The sequence below is a fragment of the Phytophthora sojae genome (genome assembly GCF_000149755.1).
Source record: "Phytophthora sojae unplaced genomic scaffold PHYSOscaffold_2, whole genome shotgun sequence".
NCBI lineage: Eukaryota > Oomycota > Peronosporomycetes > Peronosporales > Peronosporaceae > Phytophthora > Phytophthora sojae.
The window spans coordinates 10,261,663-10,285,399 of NW_009258116.1; the positions used below are offsets into that span (position 1 = coordinate 10,261,663).

The 23,737-nt window shown below is 55.8% G+C and overlaps 10 protein-coding genes across 10 annotated transcripts; 1 reads left to right on the plus strand and 9 right to left on the minus strand.

Moving 5' to 3' along the window:
* Positions 1 to 747: 747 nt before the first annotated feature.
* Positions 748 to 2,246, minus strand: PHYSODRAFT_555553 (hypothetical protein; the record flags this gene model as incomplete). The annotated part of the gene is made up of 1 exon (XM_009523000.1): positions 748 to 2,246. Exon 1 carries the CDS (start codon positions 2,236 to 2,238, stop codon positions 748 to 750), a length of 1,491 nt encoding a protein of 496 aa, XP_009521295.1. The 5' UTR covers positions 2,239 to 2,246.
* Positions 2,247 to 2,431: 185 nt separating this feature from the next.
* PHYSODRAFT_480289 (crn2-like protein) lies at positions 2,432 to 3,763 on the minus strand (the record flags this gene model as incomplete). The annotated part of the gene is made up of 1 exon (XM_009523001.1): positions 2,432 to 3,763. The coding sequence occupies one exon, from the start codon at positions 3,761 to 3,763 to the stop codon at positions 2,432 to 2,434; it is 1,332 nt and encodes a 443-aa protein (XP_009521296.1).
* Positions 3,764 to 4,615: 852 nt separating this feature from the next.
* PHYSODRAFT_326955 (hypothetical protein) lies at positions 4,616 to 8,534 on the minus strand (the record flags this gene model as incomplete). Its single annotated transcript, XM_009523002.1, has 8 exons — positions 4,616 to 5,203; positions 5,408 to 5,604; positions 5,642 to 5,661; positions 5,917 to 6,241; positions 6,466 to 7,239; positions 7,441 to 7,684; positions 8,026 to 8,346; positions 8,397 to 8,534. The coding sequence occupies 8 exons, from the start codon at positions 8,532 to 8,534 to the stop codon at positions 4,616 to 4,618; spliced, it is 2,607 nt and encodes an 868-aa protein (XP_009521297.1).
* A 633-nt stretch (positions 8,535 to 9,167) lies between these two features.
* PHYSODRAFT_297429 (hypothetical protein) lies at positions 9,168 to 10,037 on the minus strand (the record flags this gene model as incomplete). Its single annotated transcript, XM_009523003.1, has 1 exon — positions 9,168 to 10,037. The coding sequence occupies one exon, from the start codon at positions 10,035 to 10,037 to the stop codon at positions 9,168 to 9,170; it is 870 nt and encodes a 289-aa protein (XP_009521298.1).
* A 464-nt stretch (positions 10,038 to 10,501) lies between these two features.
* On the minus strand, positions 10,502 to 12,111 carry PHYSODRAFT_555555 (hypothetical protein). The gene is made up of 3 exons (XM_009523004.1): positions 11,348 to 12,111; positions 10,984 to 11,280; positions 10,502 to 10,935 (listed from the first exon to the last, which is right to left on the minus strand). Exons 1-3 carry the CDS (start codon positions 12,068 to 12,070, stop codon positions 10,567 to 10,569), a joined length of 1,389 nt encoding a protein of 462 aa, XP_009521299.1. The 5' UTR covers positions 12,071 to 12,111; the 3' UTR covers positions 10,502 to 10,566.
* Positions 12,112 to 12,744: 633 nt separating this feature from the next.
* On the minus strand, positions 12,745 to 13,365 carry PHYSODRAFT_487704 (hypothetical protein; the record flags this gene model as incomplete). The annotated part of the gene is made up of 1 exon (XM_009523005.1): positions 12,745 to 13,365. The coding sequence occupies one exon, from the start codon at positions 13,363 to 13,365 to the stop codon at positions 12,745 to 12,747; it is 621 nt and encodes a 206-aa protein (XP_009521300.1).
* Positions 13,366 to 13,510: 145 nt separating this feature from the next.
* Positions 13,511 to 17,538, minus strand: PHYSODRAFT_555560 (hypothetical protein; the record flags this gene model as incomplete). Its single annotated transcript, XM_009523006.1, has 3 exons — positions 13,511 to 14,262; positions 16,631 to 16,743; positions 16,810 to 17,538. The coding sequence occupies 3 exons, from the start codon at positions 17,536 to 17,538 to the stop codon at positions 13,644 to 13,646; spliced, it is 1,461 nt and encodes a 486-aa protein (XP_009521301.1). The 3' UTR covers positions 13,511 to 13,643.
* A 98-nt stretch (positions 17,539 to 17,636) lies between these two features.
* Positions 17,637 to 19,145, minus strand: PHYSODRAFT_485960 (hypothetical protein; the record flags this gene model as incomplete). The annotated part of the gene is made up of 3 exons (XM_009523007.1): positions 17,637 to 18,347; positions 18,465 to 18,744; positions 18,820 to 19,145. The coding sequence occupies 3 exons, from the start codon at positions 19,143 to 19,145 to the stop codon at positions 17,637 to 17,639; spliced, it is 1,317 nt and encodes a 438-aa protein (XP_009521302.1).
* Positions 19,146 to 21,632: 2,487 nt separating this feature from the next.
* PHYSODRAFT_555561 (hypothetical protein) lies at positions 21,633 to 22,648 on the plus strand (the record flags this gene model as incomplete). The annotated part of the gene is made up of 1 exon (XM_009523008.1): positions 21,633 to 22,648. The coding sequence occupies exon 1, from the start codon at positions 21,650 to 21,652 to the stop codon at positions 22,646 to 22,648; it is 999 nt and encodes a 332-aa protein (XP_009521303.1). The 5' UTR covers positions 21,633 to 21,649.
* Positions 22,649 to 22,813: 165 nt separating this feature from the next.
* Positions 22,814 to 23,474, minus strand: PHYSODRAFT_555564 (hypothetical protein; the record flags this gene model as incomplete). Its single annotated transcript, XM_009523009.1, has 4 exons — positions 22,814 to 22,988; positions 23,075 to 23,114; positions 23,207 to 23,264; positions 23,338 to 23,474. 4 exons carry the CDS (start codon positions 23,472 to 23,474, stop codon positions 22,888 to 22,890), a joined length of 336 nt encoding a protein of 111 aa, XP_009521304.1. The 3' UTR covers positions 22,814 to 22,887.
* Between the last annotated feature and the right edge of the window lie 263 nt (positions 23,475 to 23,737).

Sequence of the window (23,737 nt, forward strand, 5' to 3'; positions counted from 1 at the left end):
AAGCTCTTGTCTTTTAACAAGAGCTTAAAACTCAAATACCAGCGCTGAAGCTGTCGCCGGCTTGGCAACTGTACACGATGCAGGAATCCATCGGCTAGTCAAATTGTGGTATCTACAGTACAGACGCTGGTATATCACCCGATGCTCTGAGTATACACCTTTGCCCGGCCATAGTTGGCCTAATTTGCAAGCAAAGTTGTCATGAATATTGGAGGTACCAGAGAGTACATTACATTCCCTAAAGTATGACTTTCGTTTCATTCAAAGTTGTCTAATTCCCACCAACGACTGTTGACGTAATACACATTTTCCCTCGCAAACTCAAGACCTTTGGCGTACTCTGATAGAGTGCGAACTTCGCACTGCGAAGTGACGCCAGCACAGAGGCAAGATGGCGAAGGCGAAGGCGTGTGTGCGTGCGTGCAGCTTCTTGAGTGTCCGATCCGCGTCTGCATGCCCTTCATCAAGCGGCAGCTGTACGCGCGCGATCTCTCAAGGAGGGGAACATCCAATATTCATGACAACTTTGCTTGCAAATTAGGCCAACTATGGCCGGGCAAAGGTGTAGTATTCCGACAATCCATCACTCGAGAAGTAAACCACAAAACAATTGCATTCAAGTAACACGAAAAGCAAGCCCACCCCATCACTACTCGCATCTACTTCAAAGTAATTGACAATATTAAGACCAGCGTATGAACAGTGCTCTTGGCCACATCTGCTCCTTCCATTTTACTTCGTTTACAATCAGAACTCCTCGTTTTGAAAGAACTTGTCGATCATCTCAAACGAGACTGCAGGCTGATCCATCGGCACCATGTGGCCGGAATTGAACACGCGGATGAAAGCCAAGTTCTCGAACGCGCGAACACGCCCTGCGTCCACGCTTTCAGAAGTAATGAAGGGGCGGTTCGGCGCGTTGTTGAACTCCGTCTTGCCACTCCAGTCCAGCTCCATCACCCACGCCTGGTTCCCCACCCAGTTGCACATGAGATCGGCATCACCAGCGTAGATCAACACACGCACGCCTGAATCCAGAAGCAGCTTCACGTCGTTGGCCGAGGACACCATTTCGTCGAACACGAACCCAGCGCCCACCGTGGCATCGCACTCACGCCAAGGCTTCGACTTGTCTACATCCACACCGAGCTTGTCCAAAACCGCCGGCGAGTTCAAGTACTCGTCGATGTGCTCAAAGTGGAAGCACTTCATCACGTTCTCCTCCGCACAGGGCTCGCGGATGTCGTACGGGTTGCGTCCTGACTGGTAGTAGGGTCCTTCCAGCGCTCCGAAGCAAAATTCCATAGCATCAAAGCACGCCAACCGCTCCTTCTGGCACCTCAGAATGAGCTCATGGCACACTGGCTGCGCCTTGCGCATTTCTTCGATCCCCTGCTCGTCCAGCAGCGACACGTTGTATGAGTTGAAGGCCATGTCGACACTGTGCTGGTACTGCACCGCCGGGTCCGTGAGTCCGTTGCCTACTGCAATCCCCGCCAAATTGATATGGAAAGTCTCGGAGCTCGAGTGACGGAGCATGTTGGCCTTCAGTATGTGGCTGGCGGTGGCGGGGACATAGTGTCCACCGTAGCTCTCCCCCGTCACGAAGAACTCCCGGTCGGCAAGATCCGGGTGTTTCTTGAGGAATTCCTGCAAGAACCAGAAGATGTTCTCCGCCACATTGAGCTCCCCAGAGTCGTAGTCCACCTTGGGGCCGTACGAGTAGCCCACGCCTGTGGGTTGGTCCAGCCAAATAACATTGGCCTGTCCGTTCCACGAGTACGGGTTGGTCTTGGTGGACAGGTCCGGCTGCACGTGGCAAGGACCATTCTCGGCCAGTAGCGCCATCATGCTGGAGCAGCCGGGGCCGCCCGTGAGCCAGAGCACCAAAGGGTCCTTCTGCGGACTGCTGCGCGACTCGACGAACCAGTAGAAGTAGTGGTCGTCGTCCTTGTTGGGTAATTTAATGTAGCCCGTCTCGTGATTCGTAATCCCGCAGAAGAAATCTTGTTCGGGTCTCTCAGACTTGTTAGTGACGACGCCCTTGAGGCTCTTCACACTTGATAGCGTCGCGTCTTGGCGCATCACGAACGCGAACGTGAGCAGCAGCGCCACGCCGGCGGCCACGAGTAGCGACGCGCGCGTGGAGAGGCGGCGCGGGCGCTGCACAGGCTCCGACGGCCGTGGAACGCGCGCGCCCTCCGCCACCAGCGGCGTCAGCTCGGACGTGCGCCGCATCTTCCTCCGCGCAGATCCAAGAGTGATTTTTTACAAAACTCATCACAAAGTCAAAGTCGAGAGGGGATTGGTGGAAAATCAATATTACCCTAGACCTATGACTTCAACTTGGAAGTTGAAGTACATTCCTCGGGTTCTGGTGCACTTCGTCCTAATGATCAAAATCAGGCTGTAGCCGCCCTTGCAGCATCTCTCAGGGCTCAGATTCGTTCGCGCAACAATACCCAGGCATCGATCGGACGAGATGCTCAGCCACAGCGCGTGCCAGCTCGTAGTCGGGGCCTGACACTTCAGCGACTTTGTAGTATTGCTGGAGGCACTCGGCGTTCTTGTACCCGCGGTGTTGGGATAGTTTCAATCGTTTCAAAGGTTGGTGAAAGCACGGGAGCTTGGTCTCTGCAGAAGCCGTCAAGAGCGCTCGGATCACCTGGAAGGCCTCGCCTGGAGATTTGATGGTCGCTTTGCAGATGCAGTCGGAGTCGTCGCTCTTCTTGGACACCCAAAAGAACTTCCAGCTCTGGTTCAAGTCGGTAAGCAGAGCCATCACTGGGTCCTCCGCGAGAATATCCAAGGCGATCAGCTCTGACAACGCCTGGAAGTCGGACGCTTCGGCGTCTCTTTTCACTTCAATCAGCATCTTCACTTCAGGCAAGTGCATCAAATAATCTGAGGTTTCCTCTACGATATCACTCAATACGAGGAGATCTGTGCGTCCTCGGAGCTCAATGCCAAGCTTAGGCACGTCAACACTGAGGACATTTTCACCTTCGTCCACGGCAGTCACACACAGTTTGTTCTCCTTGAGCACGGCGCCGATGTTGCGTTCCACGTACTCCCGGTACCTTCCTCGCTGCTGCTCCTCGGTCAGCACAACTTCTTGGCCATCTTGAACGAGGTCGCTCTGCCAGTTGAAGGAATCCGCTGGATCAGCCTCAGCGTGAACTGTGCTGACGGGTTTCACCGTCAGGTCGAAGTCATCCAAAAGCTCCCATCCCTGGTCCATGTCCATCTCTGAATGCCAGTACCGCTTGCGCTTCTTGTCCGCAGCTTGCTCGCGTAGGAACTTCAGCAGCCGTTCTTTCTCTGCTGGTTGAGCTGAAGTGCCCCCCTCGCTCTCCGAATCCTCAGGCAGCACCACCAACACGTGGATTTGGCTTATAGATGGCGACTCCATTCCCATCAACACGTCCGACACAGTTTCCTTGCCACGAAGAACCTGGTCTTTTCGCACTACTGCTTCGATTGCAGCAGTCTTCTCGCCATGTTTCAACTTCTTCACGTCGTCTGAGGCAGCCTTCAGCCATCTGAAGTCCTTCTTCTCTTCTTCGGCACCGGACGCCGAGAACGTTCTGTCCTCTTTTGCAGCCTTGAAGAGCTGCAACTTGTCTGCATCGCATTTGATGGAGTCTGGCTTCTCTTTCTTGATTGCGTCCTTCAAACCCGCCACCAGCTCACATATTTCGTCGATTTCAACCTGGAACGGGTCCCCAGGCACGCCAACTATCACGCAACTCAGCTTCACCATTGTCTCTCAAGCAGGAGATTCTGGACTGGCTGGTTTGAAGAGAAGGGGGTAAAAAAAAATGGATGTAGAGCTTACTCTGACTGAAATAACACCTCAATAGTAGCCCCTCGTAGTCACTATCGAGAAGTTTGTATGGAAATAGCCCGAGCCCTATAAAATGATTTTCGGCCGCCTTGAGACGTTGTTTCGGTCCGAGGAAGTCGAATCTCTGTATTAGGACTTTGTATGGGCTCGTCATCGGAAGCAACTTCTTTTTGCTGAAACAACATTTGGCAGTTATTCTGTGTTAATTGGCCAATGATCGACCACCTTGGGTAAAAAAAGGTAGTCGACAAATTTTCTGGAGAATTTTAGATTTGATTTTTTTCTGAGGACTATGGTGAATTTTGAAGTGGGATCATACCAAAAAGTACGAGTTCATACCAGAATCTACGAGTTAATAGTACGAGTTCATACGAAAATGTACGAGTTCATACTAAAAAATACGACTTCATACCAAAAGGTACGATGTGTGTGTACAATAAAGTACGACCTGGTCGGCTTCTCGCCAGGTGTTCACTTTCAAATCGGCGCGATGGAAGCACACTTTGCGGTGCTTGGCCATGTTCGACCTCGCCACGAGCTTAGGGCACGTAGGGCACGTGCCCTTCGGTGGACCGTCACCGCCCTCCATTTCCGACCAATTTCTACGACTGAGAGCCGGAACTCCCATTCAGGATTCCTCGATGCTTAGTGGTCAATATTATTTTTGGCTGATCTCGCATATGATTGGCTGAAATAAAATGTTATTTGGCGTTATTTCAGGGAAAGAAGTCATTTTCATTCAGCTGATGTGAATTGGCCTCTTTTTTCTTACAAGCGTTGATTCTTGAGGAATCGGTTGATCATCTCGAGCGCGATAGCTGGTTGGTCTTTGGACACCAAGTGGCCAGCATCGAAGACTCGGACGAAGGTGAACAGGGTCTGGAACGAGCGAACGGATCCGGCGTCGATTGTATCAATCTCGCCAGTCACGTGGAAAGCACGCTGCTGGACGTCGTTGAATTCTTGCTGATGCGTCCACTTGAGCTGTTTCGTCCATGCGAGACTTCCGTGCCAGTTGCAAACCAAGTCTGCGTCGCCGTTGTAGATCAGCACGCGGACGGAGCCGTCATTCAGAAGATCGGCGACGTATCGGTCGACGCTCTTCATCAAGTCGGGTGAGAAGTGGGAATTCGAGTATTGCTGCCATGAAGGCACTTGGTCGGACACGCTGAGGTACTCGCGGACAGCCTTCGAGTTGAGATACTCGGTCACTGCAGTCGTGTTGTAGCACTTGGATGGTTCACTCGAGTCGCATTCCTTGCGGATGTCGAACTTGTTGCGAAGAGACCCGTCCATTGCGTATAACAGCAAGCTTGAGCAGTAGCGAGCGGAGCCTGTACACGCGCTGCTGTTCGTCTGGCAAACATCAGAAGTTCCTTGCAGACTGGCTGTGCTTCCTTTACAGCTGCCAGTTGAGTGGGGCTCAAGAGGGCCTCTTGAAGAGGCTGATGTTGTACGAGTTCTGGACAGCCATGTCCAATATATGCGGCATCTACACGAAAGCATAATGGGGTTACTTGCTGTGCGGATATGGTAGATAAGATACTCATGCATGCATACCTGGATGACGGGGTTCACCAGACCGTTGCCAATGGCGATACCCTGGAGGTTAAGACGGACCGAAGCGTTCGCCTTCTCGACGGGTAGGTTCTCGTTCCAGATGTAGTGTGCGGCTGCCGGTACGTATTGACTCGCATATCCTTCCCCCGCCAGGAACAGAGCTCTTTCTTCGAACTCCGGGTGTTTGTCTAAGAATCCTTGCAGGAACCAGTCGTTGTAGACAGTATGCCGTACGAGAATCCGACACCGACAGGCTGGTCCAGCCAAATGACATGGTAGGATTTTGTACTACCCTTATTTCACCCTGACCGGAACTTTTACCCGGACCTTTTTCCCGGGTAAAACACCAGGTCAGGCCAAACATCCGGGTAAAGCAAGAGTGTGCATTGAAGTGATATTTAATAGCAGTGTTTAATGTAAGTTATGGTGTGTGTTGAGTTATGCAGGTGCGTAGCTCGACGATTCAGCGCGTCGCAGCATGATCGCAGTCTGAGGGCTAGAATGACCACTCCTCCACGCCATTTTCTTCATCTGGATCGTGGTCACTGTCCGAGTCAAGGAAGAAGTTGTAAGTGTTAGCGTGCTCATCAATTTCCTGCTGCAAGTCTTCGGCCGACTGCGCATTTCGGGATGGCTCATCTTCCTCCGAAGAGTGATCAGCTTCGCCACTACGAGCTGATTCGACGGAGCCGTCGGACTGGTCACCAAGCTCATCATAGTCACCTTCATCTTCCGACTCAGGCGGAACTTCAAATGTTGCTAAGTCGGGGGCAGCCGGCAACTCAATGCGTGGTGGACGCTGTTTCTTCTTGCGTAGACCGCGCGTGATGTTGGCTTGCCGCTGCGCGTAAGCAGTTGAAATTTTGGCAATTGTAGAAACAAAGTGTCGAAGCTTGGGTGGGGCTTGAACGCGGCGTTCATCTCCCTGTTAAACCTCTCCAAGGGGTTGTTTGTGCGCGCCACGATAGTATTGGCGATACCAAACACATTCCACTCTGTGATGTAGAATCGCTCAAGCCAGGTTTTTCTAAAGTAAACCCAAAAACTTTTCCACTCACGGCGTGAGTATGGGCAATTGTTCGCGATGCACCTCTGCTTGATCTCCTGCTTCACCCATGCGATGCCCTTCGGATCGACGAGGTCTGGATCAATTACAGTGAGAATGTCCAAGACGCCAGACTCCATAGCGATAGTCACTTCGTCGTCGGAGATGCGCTCGTCTTTCAGTCGCCGGCGAATGGCTTGTTTAAAATGGAAGAAACAGCCCACCACTTCAGCGTTCGGGAACCGGGTCTGAACAGATGAGATGAGGCTAAACTCGAAATCACATACAATTTCTGCAGGATTGAGCTTTTTGCCGGTGTCGCGGTAGATGAGATGCAGGATATCGTCGTACATGGACTCAGTCTGGGACGTACAGAGCACGAAGTATACCGGTGTGAACAGGTTACGCGCTGGGTCATCCACGATTAAGATCAAGCACTGGCGAAATCCTCGTGGCACAGATCGAAAAGCACCGTCGAGGAAAAGAGATACGCTGTTGTAGAGTAGAAGCTCTTTCAGCGCAGGATGGGCCCAGCCTAGCACACGACTTGGTGCTTTCTTAGGATCGGGGTGGGCCGTTACCAAATGGAACCGGAAGAATGGGATGGCCGAGTCTTTCACTTTGGAGAAGGGAGGGACTTCCACCACTCCGTGAATATCACCACCGTAGTATCGGCGGTGAATGCGACGGATACGCCCGATAACTTGCTCCTCTGTCAATCCGTCTAACAGCTCTTCTCTATCGGGACCGTAGAACGCCTCGCATACTTGCTCCCAAATGTCGCCCTCTGGCATTGTTGGATTTTGGGTTGCTAGCTGATCTGTAGTTCGTTTCATTGCGTCGGTCTCATCATTGAGTTGCCCATTCAATACCGGGACCGGACGGCACGTGTGTTCACCAAACAGCGGCCGAGGTTACTTTGAGCGTGGCCTTACAGCCAGAAGTCTTCGAAGTACTGCAGCGATATGCAATGTGCTTCTTCGAGTACCAGTCTTGCAATATCGAAAGCCCTTGTAGATCTTGATCGTTTTCGACCCTCGCTTTTTCTTGGCTCGTGGCATGGGTTCCTGGCTAGCAGGGGGTAGCATCATGTGATCACCGGCAGCTTGGACTTGGTCAGATGGATCATCAAGGGACAGCGCTTGCAACTCGAGAGTGTTCCCACTCGCATCATTGCCGACCTTGCGACGGACGGAGCGCTTCTTTTTTTGCTGGGTGCCCTGGCGGGTCATCTAGACGTCTCGAGAGTTTGTTGTGGTTGAACAGGGAGCTGCGCTTGTGCGGAAAGCAGGAAGATGGTATGTGCTGCTATTGCCATGGGGCCTTCCCATGCGAGAATGCTGCGGATAAGTATAGTTTTGTGAGAGATTTGGATAATAATAGTTTCTTAGGGTAGATGGCGATGTAGATGATATATATGCCCGCATGAACTTGGCAAATATATCTTCTCCGGGTTATTCTCAGGTCATTGAAAACATGCGCTCTTTTTCACTAAGAAAGAGTTCCGGGTAAAAGTTCCGGTCAGGGTGAAATAAGGGTAGTAAAAAAGGTAACCAATGACATGGTAAATGACATTGGCCTGTGACGTCCACGAGTGAGGATTCAACGCCGTCGTCTTGTCCGCGTTGATCCGACAGGGCCCGTTCTCAGTCAGCAAGGCCGCTAGACTCGAGCAGCTCGATCCTCCGCCTGTCAGCCACAGCACCGATGGGTCCGTGACTGGAGCGCTGCGCGACTCGAAGAACCAGTAGAACAGGTGGTCCTCCACGTTGAAGGGCATCTTCATGTAGCCGGACTCGCTGGTCTCGGTGCCGCATTGGAACCAGTTCTTAGAGAGCGGCGCCGGCGTCGACTGGTGTCTCGTGGCATTGAGTGGCGTCGTGTCGGTAGGCGTCTGCTCCACCCTTGATGTGGGATGGCCTGCGGATGCGTCTTTCGACCGACGTTCGTGGTCGTCAGCACGGCAACGGCCAGCATGACGAAGGCGAAGACCGCCAGGCCGGCGAGCCGCTTCCTGTGGTCGGCATTCGGTGGCGGCGGTCGGTGCTCGCCATTGCGCAGCGGGGTGGTCTCGGTCACCATGGCTTCGCGGCACGAGCAATCTTTGACAATGCTAGCGAAGTGTGACGAGCGCAAAGTCACTGGCGGTACCTGTCCTCTTGGGATGCAGCCTGTCGCAGTTCGGCTGGATTCATCGAGCGATCACGTGAGGTGAACGCTGCATATCTGGCGGAGTCGTCACTGCACTGCAATGCGGAGACTCGCGTGGAAGATCGGTGATCTTCAGTTTTCTGCTTGGGTTTGACACGCATGTGGCTGTCGCATGCAAATCATCGGATGGGAGTCAGAGATCTGAGTTCGATGCCAAACCGCGGCGCGCAAGGCAGCTCAGCTCGACTCAAGCCCAACTCGGCGTCAGGACAAGAGGAATGTTGTTGAGTGCTTGCTCGTGGCAGACGGCGCCACTGGGGTCTTTCATCAAGCATGAAGAGCGGCTGGAAGCATTTCCCTCCCCCTTGGACACTGTATCACGCAAGCTTAGACACGACGCCAATGGAAGGCACGGCAAAAATGGCATTGTATAAGAAGGGTGTGCAATTAGGCTGGCAACTAAGCCAAGGTAACAGCTAGAGCCATGCAGCGCCACCGAGAGGGCAGTGCTCTCAGGGCTCGGAGCTTCCAGCGAGCCAGTGTTTACTGAGCAGGCTGCGCGGGCTACTCCTGGGGAGCCGCGTCGGCAGGCTGGGCCGGCTGGGCAGCAGGCTGCTCTTGAGGGGCTGGCTGTGCCGGCTCGGCAGCAGGCTGCTGCTGAGGGGCGACCGGTGCCGGCTCGGCCGGTTGAGCTGGCTGCTCCTGGGGAGCGGCTTCGGCAGGCTGTTCCGGAGCGGCTGGAGCCGGCTCGGCGGCAGGCTGGGGCTCGGCAGCAGGCACGGGCTCGGCAACAGGAACGGGCTCAGCGGCGGGAACGGGCTGGGCCGCGGCGGCAGGCTCGGCAGCGGGCTGCTGGTCGGCGGGGGCAGCGGCGGCGGGCTGCTCGACGGGAGCTTCGGTAGCCGGCGCTTCGGTAGCCGGCGCTTCGGTAGCCGGGGCCTCCGTGATGACGACGGGGGGCTCCGTGCGTAGGGCGGGGGTGGGCTCGGGCGTCTGCTGCACCGTCACCTCGGTGGACTTAGAGCTGTGGCCGCTCAGCGTGAGCCACAGCACGACGATGATGGCCGCTAGCACCACGACGGCGCCGGTGATGCCGACGATGCGCTTGCGCTTCTGGGCGTCTGAGGCGTACTGCTCGCCGCGCAGCGGGGTGGTTTCGGTGGCCATGTTGGGCTCAAACGGACTGGGCTGCGGATCTACGTGTGCTCTGCGCGCCGACAATCGAGAAGTGAGGAGGAATTGCTTGCGCTTCTCTCTCGTGGCAGAGCCGTTGCACTCGAGGATCCCAGCCAGCGCGGTCCACGCAAATATCGAAGCCTGCTGCGCATGGATGGTCTCCGGGCTTGGAATGCTCCGACCTCGGCGTCGACGCGGAGATTTGCGCCGCCGCCAGTCATTGCTGCGACTCGCAGTGCGAGGCCACATTGCGGCCATGGCCGCGGCGGCGACGTGGTGTTGGCCCGCGCGGGGGCTGACGCAGCGTTAGCAGCAGTGCTGGAATCAACTGAAGCGACTTGGCCTTGGCTGCATTGCAGCAAGTTCGCGGAACGAGAAGGAGGCTGTACAGTACCATCCCTGCGATACTCCTGCAGCCTGCAGTGCAGGCTCTGCAGCGAGGCAAACACGCCTGCAGCAGGCGTGCAGGCCCTGCTTCAGAGCCCAGCACTGCAATGAAGCGTCGCGCCGGAATTTTGCACCACTCCTCTGCCATAGCATAGCGCTGAGGAGAGCTCGCTGGCGAGCAAATGCATTTCAAGTGGCCTGCAGCCTCCAGTGGAGCCTCGAGCGCAGGTCACGCATGGCGCGGCACGACACTGTCGTGACGACAGCACCCATGCTCGACGCTCGCAATGCTCGGGCGATCAAGACGTCAGCCGAGCATAGAATGGCCAGAGTATCCGCTGTAATCAGATATCTTTTAGGCCAACCACTTCAACGTCGGCCTATGAGTTATACAGGACGACTACAAGGCCTCGCTGCGCAGGAAGCGGTTGATCATCTCGAGCGCGACCTCCGGCTGGTCCATGGGCGCCAAGTGGCCGGCGTTGAACATGCGCAGGAACGTGAGTCGGTCGGCGTACGCCCAGACGTTGCCGGCGTCTCTCGCGTCCACCTCGAACGTCCGCTGCTCGGCTGCCTTGAACTCGTCTTGGTGCTGCCACTGCAGCGCGCGCGTCCAGGCCAAGCCTCCGAACCAATTGCACACCAGGTCGGCGTCGCCGTGGTAGATCAGCACGCGGACGGAGCTGTCGCTCAGCAGCGCCGCGACGTCCTGCTCGAACCCCTTCATCATGTCTGCAGCGAACGCGAGCTCGACGTCAGGCGCCACCGACTGCCACGGCGCCGGGTGCACGCTCGAGACGTTCAGGTACGCGCGCACGGCCTCCGAGTTCAGGTATGCCGTGATCCGCTGGATCATGTCGCCGTAGCACATGATCGGGTCCAGCTCGGTGCACTCCTGTCGGATGTCCATCATATTGCGGCCAGCAGCAGCGTACGCGCCCATGACGTTGAACTGACAGAACTGCGCCGCGTCGACGCAGACGCTCGAGTTGGTTTGGCACGCGGTCACGAGCTGAGTGCACTGCGTTGCTGCGATCTTGGCCTTCGCCAATGTATCGTCGTCCATCAGCTTGACGCCGTACGAGTTGTTGACCATGTCCAGCCCGTGCTCGCTCTAGTTCATCAAAGACACTACAAGTCAGCCCCACTCAGCCCTGTCATATCATCCATTAGAGACTTACCTGCACGACGGTGTTGGTCAAGCCGTTCCCGATGGCGATGCCTTGGAGGTTTAGACGCCTTGACTTCGCCGCTTTGTTCTCGCGGTGGATCTTGTGCGCCGCTGCTGGGATGTAGTGGCCTGCGTAGCTCTCGCCTGCGAGGAACAGCGGTCCGTCTTGAAGCTCCGGGTGTTTGTCCAGAAACCCCTGTAGGAACGCGTAGACGTTCTCCTGGACGTCCTTCTCGTCGTGGTCGGCATCTGCGGGGCTGCCGTACGAGTACCCGACGTTCGTGGGCTGGTCCAGCCAGATGACGTTGGCCTCCGAGTTCCACGAGTTGGGGTTGGCCTCCGTCGACATATCCTCCTTAACGAAGCACGGGCCGTTCTCGGTCAAGAGCGTCATGAGGCTGGAAACTCCGGGGCCACCGCTCAACCAGAGCACCAAGGGGTCGGTAGCAGGAGCTCTGCGGGACTCGAAGAACCAGTAGAAGAGATGGTCGTCCTGCTTGTGCGGCAGCTTGACGTAGCCCGCTTCGTTGGTTGCGGTGCCACACATGACTGTGTCGCCCGCAGCAGTGACGGTAGCGACCGACCGCGCACTGTTCTCGATGGCCGCGCAGCCGAACACGACGACCACCACCAGGGCCAGCGCTCCGAGCCCCACCATTTTGGCAATGCGCTTCTGCCGCTGGATCTCGGCCGCGTGCATATCCCAACGCAAGGGGGTCGCTTCGTTCACCATGGTGACGATTCAGCTGTGCCGAAGATCGGTAGCAAGCAGTGGACTGAATGGAAAGTAAGCTGGTCATGTCTGCGCATCTGACTGTGTATTAGAATGCCTCGTTAGCTAGGAACCTGTTGATGAGCACGAAGGCGAAGTTGTCAAAGGAGCGGACGATTCCAGCATCGATAGGTCTACTATCGTGCTCGCTCTTCAGCTGCGTCTTTGCCTTGCCAGTCGAGTGCCAGCATCCACGCTCGATTGCTGATCCAGTTGCACATCAAGTCGGCGTCTCCGGCGTAAATGAGAGCCCTGACGCCGTCGTCAAGCATGTCGGCGACGTACGTGTGGAAGGACGCAGACCAGTCTCCATCGGCAACGAACGTGTCGCGCACGGCTTCGTTGTCCTCGATCCACTCTGGAACGCGCTCATCAACGTGCAGGTACTTGCGCACGGACGGCAGGTTGAGGTACTTGGCGATGATAGGAAAGTCGCCGCAGGTTGCGTCGGGGTCGCTGTTGTTGCAAAACTCACGGATGTCATAGTAGTTCCGGTTCGCACTGCTGAAAGGCAGCACGAGCTTGTTCGTCCAGCATTCTGGTCCAAGCAAGCAAAGAGTTTGGTGGTGAGGGGATGACTGGCACTCGTGCGTGACTTCGATGCACTCGGCGCTGTCGGTCTTCATCTGCTCCACTTAAGCATCGGTTAACAAACTGATGTTGTACCGATTGTGGTTCATGTCTTGGTTGTGCGCGTACTGGATCAACTCGTTCGTGAGCCCATTGCCGATCGCCAAGCCTTGCAAGTTGATGGCCGGTGTGTCGTCCTCCGCCTTGTTCCTCGGCCAAATGTAGTGCGCCGCGGCGGGGACGTAGTGTCCTCCGTAGCTCTCGCCCGTCACGAAGAACTCGCGGCCTCGGTACTGCGGGTGCTTCTCCATGAATCCTTGCAAGAACCAGTAGATGTTCTCCCCCACGTTCGTTTCGTTGTAGTCCTTGTCTGCTGGAGAGCCAAACGAGAAGCCGACGCCGGCGAGCTGGTCGAGCCAAATGACGTTGGTGTTGTTGTTCCACGAGTAGGGGTTGAGCTTGGTGCTCAAGTCTGGTTGAATGGTGCACGGGCCGTTCTCAACTAGCAAGGCGAACATGCTGGATCCGCCCGGTCCCCCAGAAAGCCACAGCACTAGCGGATCTGTTGCGGGGCTGCCACGAGACTCGAAGAACCAGTAGAAGTAGTGGTCGTCCTGCTTGTTGGCTAATTTGATATACCCCGCCTCGCTCTCGGTGTGCCGCAGTGGTCGTGGGAAAACAACCATCACACGCTCAACCCCGATAGAGCCACCGCGGTGACAACGCCCAGGATGATCAAACACCTCTTGGTCCGAAGCTTGTTGCTGGTGGAGCCGTAGATGGCCTGCACGGCAGGCAGCAACCGGGTCTTCTCGTTCACGCGCGCCATGGCGTACTTCTGACAGCGCTGATTCAGGAATGAGTTGATGTATCATTGAGGATTAGATGCATTTCAATCCAGTCAGTCTGACAGTCAGGCTACGCAAAGCTTCAGCCGAACCAGTGTCAGCATGACGCAGACGACCTAGTGTTCCTTGTTGGTGAGGAACCTGTTGATCAGATCCAGCGACACAGCAGGTTGGTTCATGGGCACCATGTGACCGGCGTCGTACACGCGCACGAATGCAAAGTTGTCGAAAGAGCGCACCACCCCAGTGTCAATGGCCTTCGCTCCATCGGACAGTAAGGGGTCGTGGGCGACGAAAGCTCGCTCTTCCGCTGCGTTGAAGCCTTCCTTGCCCCTCCAGTTCAGCTCCAAAGTCCACGCGCGATTGCCGATCCAGTTGCACATGAGATCAGCGTCACCGGCGTAGATGAGGACGCGCAGTCCGTCGTCCAGCATGTTCGCGACCAAGTCGTGGAATGGCATGGACCAGTCGCCATCGGTGATGAACGTCGTCTCCACCTCGCTACTGTCCTCGTGCCACGCCGGCACACGCTCGTCGACGTTCAGGTACTTCCTGACTGCGGGGGAGTTGAGATACGCAGTAATCGTAGGCGTGTCGTCGCAGGTCGCACTGCGGTCGCTGTTGCTGCAGGGCTGGCGGATGTCGTAGTTGTTGCGATTCGCGCTGTTGAAAGGTCCGATGAGCTTGTCAGACCAGCACTGCTGGGCGACCTTGCTGATCGTCCCATTACGCGGACTCACGCGTCAAGCGGATGCACTCCACGCTGTCGATCTTCATCTGCTGCTCTTCAGCGTCGGTAAGAAGCGCGATGTTGGTTCATGTCTTGGTAGTAAGCACACAGCACAGCAATGTCAGACATACGCACGACACACGGAGTACGGACTCTAAAGTTACTGCCTCACCTGAATGACGGGGTTGGTAAGTCCATTGCCAATGGCGAAACCTTGCAAGTTGACGGTCGGTGCTTCGTCCTCCGCCTTGTTCCTCGACCAAATGTAGTGCGCCGCGGCGGGGACGTAGTGTCCTCCGTAGCTCTCGCCCGTCACGAAGAACTCGCGGCCTCGGTACTGCGGGTGCTTCTCCATGAATCCTTGCAGGAACCAGTAGATGTTCTCCCCCACGTTCGTTTCGCTGTAGTCCTTGTCCGCTGGGGAGCCAAACGAGAAGCCAACTCCGGTAGGCTGGTCGAGCCAAATGACGTTGGCGTAGTTGTTCCACGAGTAGGGGTTGAGCTTGGTGCTCAGGTCTGGTTGAATGGTGCACGGGCCATTCTCCGTGAGTAGAGCGAACATACTGGACGAACCGGGACCTCCAGTAAGCCACAGCACAAGTGGGTCGGTCTCGGGGTCACTGTGAGATTCGTAGAATCAGTAGAAGTAGTGGTCGTCCTGCTTGTTTACCAACTTGATGTAGCCTGCCGTGCTGTTGGCTACACCGCAGACGTACAAACCCTCGAAACTCTTGGCTGATCGGGTTGCTCCATGGTCTTGAATAAGCCACAACGCGAGAACTAGTAGTGCTCCTCCTAGAGCAAACTTGAGCACCAGCGCCCTCCTGCTACGATCATAGCTCCGCGCATTTTCATTGAAAGACTGCGCCACCAACGGTGAGGATTCACCTTGTGCCATCTTTCCTGCGTTTGGGGCCTGCAGATCAAATTGCCGAATGACGCGCAAACCAAACTGATCGGAGGAAGCTTGATTGGCAATCATCGCCGTGACTGAAAGCGCCCTGTAGATGTACGTGTACATGCACTACACCTTTCTAGTTCTACCGTTTGCAATCTAAGATTGCAGCGCTTCGTTCTTGAAAAACCTGTTGATGAGGTCCAATGCCGCTGCAGGTTGGTGAGTTGGCACCATGTGGCCAGCGTTGAAGACTCGTACCAAAGCCAAGTTGTCGAATGATCTCGCAGTGCCCGCCTCCGTCACTGCAGCATTCGAGTTGAGTGGGTCTTTCGCCATGAAGGTCTTCTCCTCTGCTGCGTTAAACTCCTTCTGGCCTCTCCAGTCGAGTGCGTCAATCCAAGCGTCAGCCAAATCACCAGCGGAGCCGTACTCGCATTGTGCTTCGCCTCGAAGAACCAGTAGAAGTAGTGGTCGTCCTCCTTGTTCGCCAGCTTGACATACCCCGCCTCGTTCCGAGTGTCTCCGCAGATGAACTCGTCGCCAGCCACCGCCGCAGGTTCATCGAAGAACAGCCACCACACGCTCAATCCCGACAGAACCACAGCCGTCACGATGCCCAGGATGATCAAGCACCTCCTGATCCGGAGCTTGTTGCTGGTGGAGCCGTAGATGGCCTGCACTGCGGGCAGCAACCGGGTCTTCTCGTTCATGCGCGCCATGGGCGGTGACGTGTGCAGGACGCTCGCAATTCAGGAATGACCCTGTTGATGTCGAGTCGACTCGCAAACATTCTGACAGTAGTCAGTGCTATGTACGGTTCAAATCTGAAGCGCCATCCGCACTGGTTGCGCTTTATTATCAGAGCTCTTCGTTGGCTAGGAACCTGTTGAGGAGATCGAGGGAAGTGGCGGGCTGGTCCATCGGCACCATGTGACTGGCGTTGTACACACGCACGAAGGCAAAGTTCTCGAACTCGCGCACCACCCCAGCATCAATGGTCTTCGCTCCGTCGGACAGTACGGACGAAAGCTCGCTCTTCCGCTGCGTTGAAGCCTTCCTTGCCCCGCCAGTCGAGCTCCAAAGTCCACGCTCGATTGCCGATCCAGTTGCACATGAGATCGGCATCGCCGGCGTAGATGAGCACGCGCAGGCCGTCGTCGTCCAGTAGGTCCGCGACGTAGGAGTCGTACGACATGGACCAGTCGCCGTCCGCGACGAAGGTCTCGAGGACGTCGTTGTTGATCTCCAGCCACGGCCCCAGGCCGGCGTCGACGTGCAGCATTTCGCGCACACGAGTCGAGTCTAGGTAGGCGTGGATGCCGGAGAAATTGTAGCATAGAGGGAAGGCGGGGTGGCACGGCTGGCGGATGTCGTAGCGGTTGCGCTGGGCAGCCTCGAACGGCGCGATGAGCTTCTGCTTCCAACACGCTTGGGCGTCCGAACAGATCGAGCGGCTGTTGCTGTCGAGTTGGCACTGTTGTGTGAGATCAACACACTCAGCTGCATCACTCCGCATCTGCTGCGTTTGGGCCGGCGTCAGCAACGAAATGTTGTAGACGTTGTTCGCCATGTCGGGATTGTATGGATACTGCAGCACGCAGGACATGAATTCGTTAGCAAGCTGCACCTCGCACTACTCCAACTAGCCGCGTACCTGGATGATCGGGTTCGTAAGTCCATTGCCAACTGCAATCCCCTGTAGATCGAGCTTAAGGGACCCGGGACTGACGGGGTTCTGCTTCCAGATGTAGTGTGCGGCGACTGGGACGTAGTGACCGCCATAGCTCTCGCCCGTGACGAAGAACTCTCGTCCTTCAAGCTCGGGGTGTTGCTCTAGGAACCCTTGTAAGAACCAGTAGATGTTTTCTCCGACGTTGGTCTCGTTAAAGTCCTTGTCCTGCTGGCTGCCGTGGGAGAACCCAACTGATGTGGGTTGGTCGAGCCACACGACGTTGGCTTGAGCTGTCCATGAGTACGGGTTCACCTCCGTTGCAATGTTGGGCAATATCTTGCACGGCCCGTTCTCGGCCAGCATGGCCATGATACTGGAACCGCCCGGTCCTCCCGTAAGCCACAGGTCCAGCGGGTCCGTTGCAGGCGAGCGTCGCGACTCGAAGTACCAGTAGAAATAATGATCGTCGGCCTTGTTCGCCAGCTTGACGTAGCCTGCGTCCTGCTTCGACGCTGGATCGCACAGATAGCTCCAGTCAGCAGCAAGGCTTGGCTCCACTGAGGAGGTGATGACATCGACAAGTGTGAAGCCAAGCACAGCAAGAATCGCCAGTAGCAGCACTACGATACCCCATCGACTAGCGACAACATTGCGATGACTTGTGGCTGCATCAGCTCCGACCAGCGGCGTCAATTCCTTCGGTGACGGCATATTTTTCATCTGTCGAGCCTCAAGGAGGACACTAACCAAGGGAACTAATTGATGCCACATCATGTTACTTTTCACCATACACTCATCACCTGATCCGGTCAAAATGCTTGATTCATGTAGAACTTGTTGATGATCTCCAGCGCGATAGCAGGCTGATCCTGCGGCACCATGTGCCCTGCGTTGAAGACACGAATAAATGTGAGCGTATCGGCTGCAACCATCGATCCGGCAGCCTCACCCTCGACGGCCATGTCTTGCATCTCGGCAGCATTGAAAGCCGATGCTCCAGTCCATTTCAGCGCCTGGAGCCACGCCAGATTCCCTGACCAATTGCACTCGAGGTCGGCGTCGCCCGCGTAGATCAGCACCCGCACTCCATCGTCGAGGAGGTCACCAACAAATGAACTCGTCGACATCATCACATCGTGCGAGTTGGCGAACGCAGAGTTCACAGCGAAGTTGCACATTTGCCAGTCGCCTACGCGCTCGTCCACGTGGAGGAAGTTGCGCAGGTTGGGCGAGTTGAGGTACGGCGCGATGAAGTCGTTGGAGATGCACTTCAATACGTCCGTGTCGCTCGTATGACAGAACTGGCGGATGTCGTACGGGTTCCGCTTGGCGGCAATGAAGACGTTGTCGATGTGCTCTTCGCAGTATCCCTCAGCCTCGAAGCACAACGACGGCTGTGCCTGGCACGCCTCCATTTTCATACCACAAACCGCTGCGGCTTCCTCGAGAGCTGGCAGTTGACTGGGGTCAACCAGCGAAATGTTGTAGGCGTTCGTGGCCATGTCGATGAAGTGCGGGTTCTGGATCACGGGGTTCGTGCACCCGTTGCCGACGGAGATGCCTTGTAGATTGATACGCAACGCACCCTCCAATCTATGCCGGTTGTGCTGTGAGATGAAGTGTGCAGCGGCTGGGACGTAGTGTCCGCCATAACTCTCGCCGGAAATGAAGAACTCACGTCCTTGCAGCTCTGGATGGCGCTCGAGGAAGCCCTGTAAGAACCAATAGATATTCTCTGCGACGTTATCTTCGCTATCATCGGCGTCGTTCGGGTCAGGTCCATACGAGAAGCCAACGTTTGTCGGCTGGTCGAGCCACACGACGTTCGCCTCGTTGGTCCACGAGTACGGGTTGCTCTCGGTGGACAGATCCGGCCGAACTCGACACGGTCCGTTCTCCGTCAAGAGCGCCAGCATACTGGAGCCTCCAGGTCCACCAGTCAGCCATAGCACTAGCGGCGCCGTCTCTGGGTTGCGACGGGCCTCGAAGTACCAGAAGAAGTAGTGGTCGTCCACCTTGTTGGGCAGCTTGATGTAGCCCGAGTCCTGCTTGGTGCTCCCGCAATAGTGCTCTTGCTGGACGCCGTTGGAGGTCGTGACTCGGATCGGCTTGGCTCGAAGCTTGTCCGTCTGCGGAGTGGGGATCGCCCCTCGCCACAGACTCACGCCCAGCAGTAGGCAGATCGCCCCGAAGAGCGCGAACGGCGGAACGCGCAGCTTGTGCACGCGCGCGTAGCTCCGGACGGACGAGTCGGACTCGAAGCTCTCTCGGTGCGGCAGGAAAGCCTGGCCGTTCAGTAGCGGCGTGATCTCCGACATCGTGAGGGTCTGGACTGCGCAAGTAGAGAAATGAGGCTGAAGCGCGGGCTCAGCCCAGCGCAGCACCACCAACTTTCGCGAGGAACATGTTGCCCTTTTACCATCATTCCTGGCTCGCGCGACACGAAAAGGGCGCCACCTTCAACATCCCAGCGCAGATTAATCCCGAGCCTGTGTGCGCCGTCTTCGGAACATGCTGTGCAGCACGACTCGGACCAGACCAATCCTGTCACCGCAGTACCGGCATCCCTTTGTCATCACATACTGCTTGTTATGACTAATATTAGCCAATCAATGGCATTTTCACCTGAGCACTTGTTATGGCATACAGGCACACCAAAATACGCTCAGTTGCGGACTGACTCGCTTGCCTGACGCAAAGGAGAGGAAGGCATTAAGGCACTCGGTGACGTCGTCCCCGGCTGCCGAGAAGCTCAAAGTACTTGACCAAGCATGGCAATATCCTTCCTTGTCACCATCAACAATTTCTACCCTACACTACCAAACTAAAGTCGGCAAACGCTCACACAGAGCTGGAAGCGCGGTCGCGCCAGCATCGAGCTGCTGTACGCAGAGCCAAGCAGAGCAGACAAGCGAAAAGCCCAAACGGTGGGTGTAGGTACCGTATTGACACCGCTTGGCAAGGGCAGATCCTCGCTAAACTTGCTGCGGAGCTTGCGAGCTAAAGCCAATACGTGTAGAGCTCAGGGTGTCAAAATGTGTCAAACAGGCGTCTTAGCTTATTGTCTATTTGGCGTTGATAAGGCGGTAGGCCAAGATCTGCGACTGACGACTTCGACGAAGAGTTTTGTTGCTAGATAAATAGGTAGATGCACTTGCTTGCCTTGCATTGCTCCAAGTGTAGATCGAGTTTCAGCTTGTTAGTGCGGTTAGGGTAAATAGGTGTACACTCCACGACAAAAAGATATGGACACCACCAAAAGTGGCTGTAACTTCGTCAATTTTTATCGTTTTAAGGTGCGGTTTGGACTAGAGTTGCAGAACACGCTGATAAAGATCTGCACGTTGCTAACACGCGCGCTTTTGCGCTTCTTCAGGTAGCTCACATACAAATCACTGGTTCTGCCCAGGTGACAAAACTTATGGACAGCTAATCCCCATACAAAATCCTATATTAACCAAAACCCCTTACAAATGATACGACTTGGAGTTTGTATGGGGCGACAAAGGAACCCATGATTTCTCCACTCTACCTTAGTACTGAGCCATATATCATCGACCAACAGTTTAGAATGGAGAAGACAATCGTATATTCAAGAGATAGCAGCATACAGAGCTACAAATTGGCACTAACTAGGATGCAACTGAACGTGCCTCGCAAATCATCAGATAATACATGGTAGCCACCACTCGAAATTTCAGTCGCTTACTACTTGCTCAGTTTTGTGTGATGGTCGATGTATTTATTACAGGTTACTAAACACACCTTCTAGTACACGATAATGCCATCAAATCTTTGTCTAACGTCGCGAGTATCGCCGTGAGGCTGGTTCCTTTGTCGCCCCATACAAACTCCAAGTCGTATCATTTGTAAGGGGTTTTGGTTAATATAGGATTTTGTATGGGGATTAGCTGTCCATAAGTTTTGTCACCTGGGCAGAACCAGTGATTTGTATGTGAGCTACCTGAAGAAGCGCAAAAGCGCGCGTGTTAGCAACGTGCAGATCTTTATCAGCGTGTTCTGCAACTCTAGTCCAAACCGCACCTTAAAACGATAAAAATTGACGAAGTTACAGCCACTTTTGGTGGTGTCCATATCTTTTTGTCGTGGAGTGTAGGTGGGTTGTATGTGATGACAAAGGGATGCCGGTAATTCATTCGTCGATCATCGCAGTCGATTTTGAGGGCTGGACTTGATCTCCTTGACGCTCAGAAATCGACAGCGAAGGGTTTCCCAAGCCTGTGGTAATATCCGAGCTCATTGTCTGCGGCAAAGCTTGGGGGTGTCGAAGCGTTCGCAGTGGGGTCACGATCTCATGCGCAAAGATTCGAGTCACCTAAGAGTCTGTCTGTAGTGCTGCCAATCAACCGAAAAACAACCGGAAACCTTGGTAGTGCAGTCGGTAGCACTCACCTCGCTGCTTTCAGCATGACACCCGTATTGCATCGCGCTGCACCGCGCAGGGAGTACGCTCGATCCAGCAAGATCGCCACTGGGCGGTCGCGAAGGCCCGCGGCCAGCGGTTGCTTGAGTGCAACCAAAGTTGAACTTGAGCTTTTGTATCCATGTCCTCGTCTCTGTCGCCCTCCACAATCTAATCTTCCCGCATTGTGTACGCACACCAGTTCTCCTTCACTACCTATTTCAGCTCCTCATAACACATACCCCTCGAATTCGCATGGTAGTCCTGCGTTGCGCAATCGGTTAAACTGGCACGCACTTGTAAACCTCGGCTGCATCCAATCACGGCATCGAGTGGCGGCCGCACCCCCTCGGGCTCACATCCGTATCGACGCCCTCCCTCCCTCGTTGCAGTGCAGCCATGTCGAACTCCAAGCCCCTCGTGAACCTGGACGCGCCCCGCTGGGACCAGAGCACGTACGCCGGCCGCGCCCAGCACTTCCTGGCCACCACGAACCCGCTCAACGTGCTGGCCAGCGACGCCGAGCTGGACGCCGCCAATCAGCTCGTGGAGGAGTACAAGGCCGGCCTGCACCCGACCCTGGGCGAGGATGAGATCTGGCGCGCCAAGCAGCTCGTGGACAGCGCCTTCCACCCGGACACGGGCGAGAAGAACTTCCTGGCCGGCCGCATGGCCTTCCAGGTGCCCGGCAACATGATCATCACGGGCTGCATGATGACCTTCTACCGCTCCACGCCCGCCGTCATCTTCTGGCAGTTCATGAACCAGACCTTCAACTCGATCGTCAACTACACGAACCGCAACGCCAGCACGGGCGTGAGCCAGGAGCAGCTGCTGCAGGCCTACGCGGCCGCCAGCACGGCCTCCGTGGCCACGGCGCTGGGCCTCAACCGCTGGGTGTCCAAGCGCCCCAAGCTCAGCAACGGCATCGTGGGCCGCCTCGTGCCGCTCGTGGCTGTGGCTGCCGCCAACTGCGTCAACATCCCGCTCATGCGCCAGCGCGAGCTGCTCGGCGGCATCGAAGTGGAGACCGCGGACGGCCACAAGATCGGCAAGAGCAAGAAGGCCGCCGTGGAGGCCGTGGCCCAGGTCGTGCCCTCGCGCATCCTCATGGCCGCGCCCGCCATGTTCATCCCGCCTGTCATCATGAACAAGCTGGAGCAGCGCCCCACCTTCCGCAACAACAAGGTCATCAACGCGCTCACCATGGTGGGGCTCACGGGCGTGTGCCTCAGCTTCTCCACGCCGCTGTGCTGCGCGCTCTTCCCGCAGCGCAGCTCCATGCCCGTGTCGTCGCTCGAGCCAGAGCTGCAGGAGGCCGTGTGCCAGCGCACCTTCAAGCAGCACTCGGCCAACGCGGACCCCATCACGCACGTCTTCTTCAACAAGGGTCTCTAATATCAGTGCAATCATAAAACGCAGCGCGGACGCCGGTGCCAGTTGGGTGGTACTGTAGATTGCTGGGGTGTGAATTACCTGTCACGCCTCCTTAGAACGTTCGCTCGATCGGCAGCTTCCGCCTGCGCAGAATACAATTCATGTATACCAATACAACAGACCGATAGCATACACAACTCACTTCAATTCTCTCTCTCTTGTCGTAGATGCAGCTATGCAGAGCAGATTTTCAGTGCGACCTAAGCGCTTCCGACGCGGTCGCGCGGGATCAGACGCAGGTCCGAGCCGTGCTTCAGGAACACGTTGCCAGCGCTTTGCGACGGGTTGATGCCGATGCCATCTGCAGCACAACAACCACGACATCAACAGCAAGGTTATTAGACTCATTGCATCCACAGCATCCAGCCTGTGAGTGCAGCGATGTACCGTTGGTGATGATGGCGCTGGTGTTCGCCGGCACGTGGAACTGCAGCGCGTGCAGACAGCAAAAAATGACACAGCTCCGTCAATATTCGCCCGATTTTAGTGCTTTCTGGGCGATCACAGCAAATAATTTACCTCCTCAGCGACGTACTTGAGCACGGCCGTGAACGGGGCCTGCTCCGGGACGTTCACACTGTTGCAATGGCACGAACGATAAAGTTAGAGAGAGGTCTGGTGGGGAGAAAGGAAGCGTTCAGGGCCTGGACTCACACTCGGTACGGCAGCTTGGGGTCCGACGTGAGCGTGACCTTGAACGTGACTTTGGCGGCCCTGCACACGAGCAATTTGGGGCGTTAGGCGCGTCTTCTGGGTGCAAGGAGCGGCATCGCGGCGCCACGTACATGGCTGGAGCTTCGGGTAGGAAACGGGAATGAAAGGGAGCGAGTCACGTTGTATGATGTTTAGTAGGTGGAAGAGAAACTACCTTGCGGCATAAAGGCAACTTTGTCGACTTCAACTTGACCTTCTTAGTCTCCTCGGCTGGCAACTTTCCAAGGCGTAGTGGGCTTAAGGCATTAGGCAGCCAAAGCTTTCATGGTAGTGCTGCTGCTGTCGCTTGAAGCCGTTTTGCTCGGCACGCACGATCGCCGCTTATAGCTGGTCTGG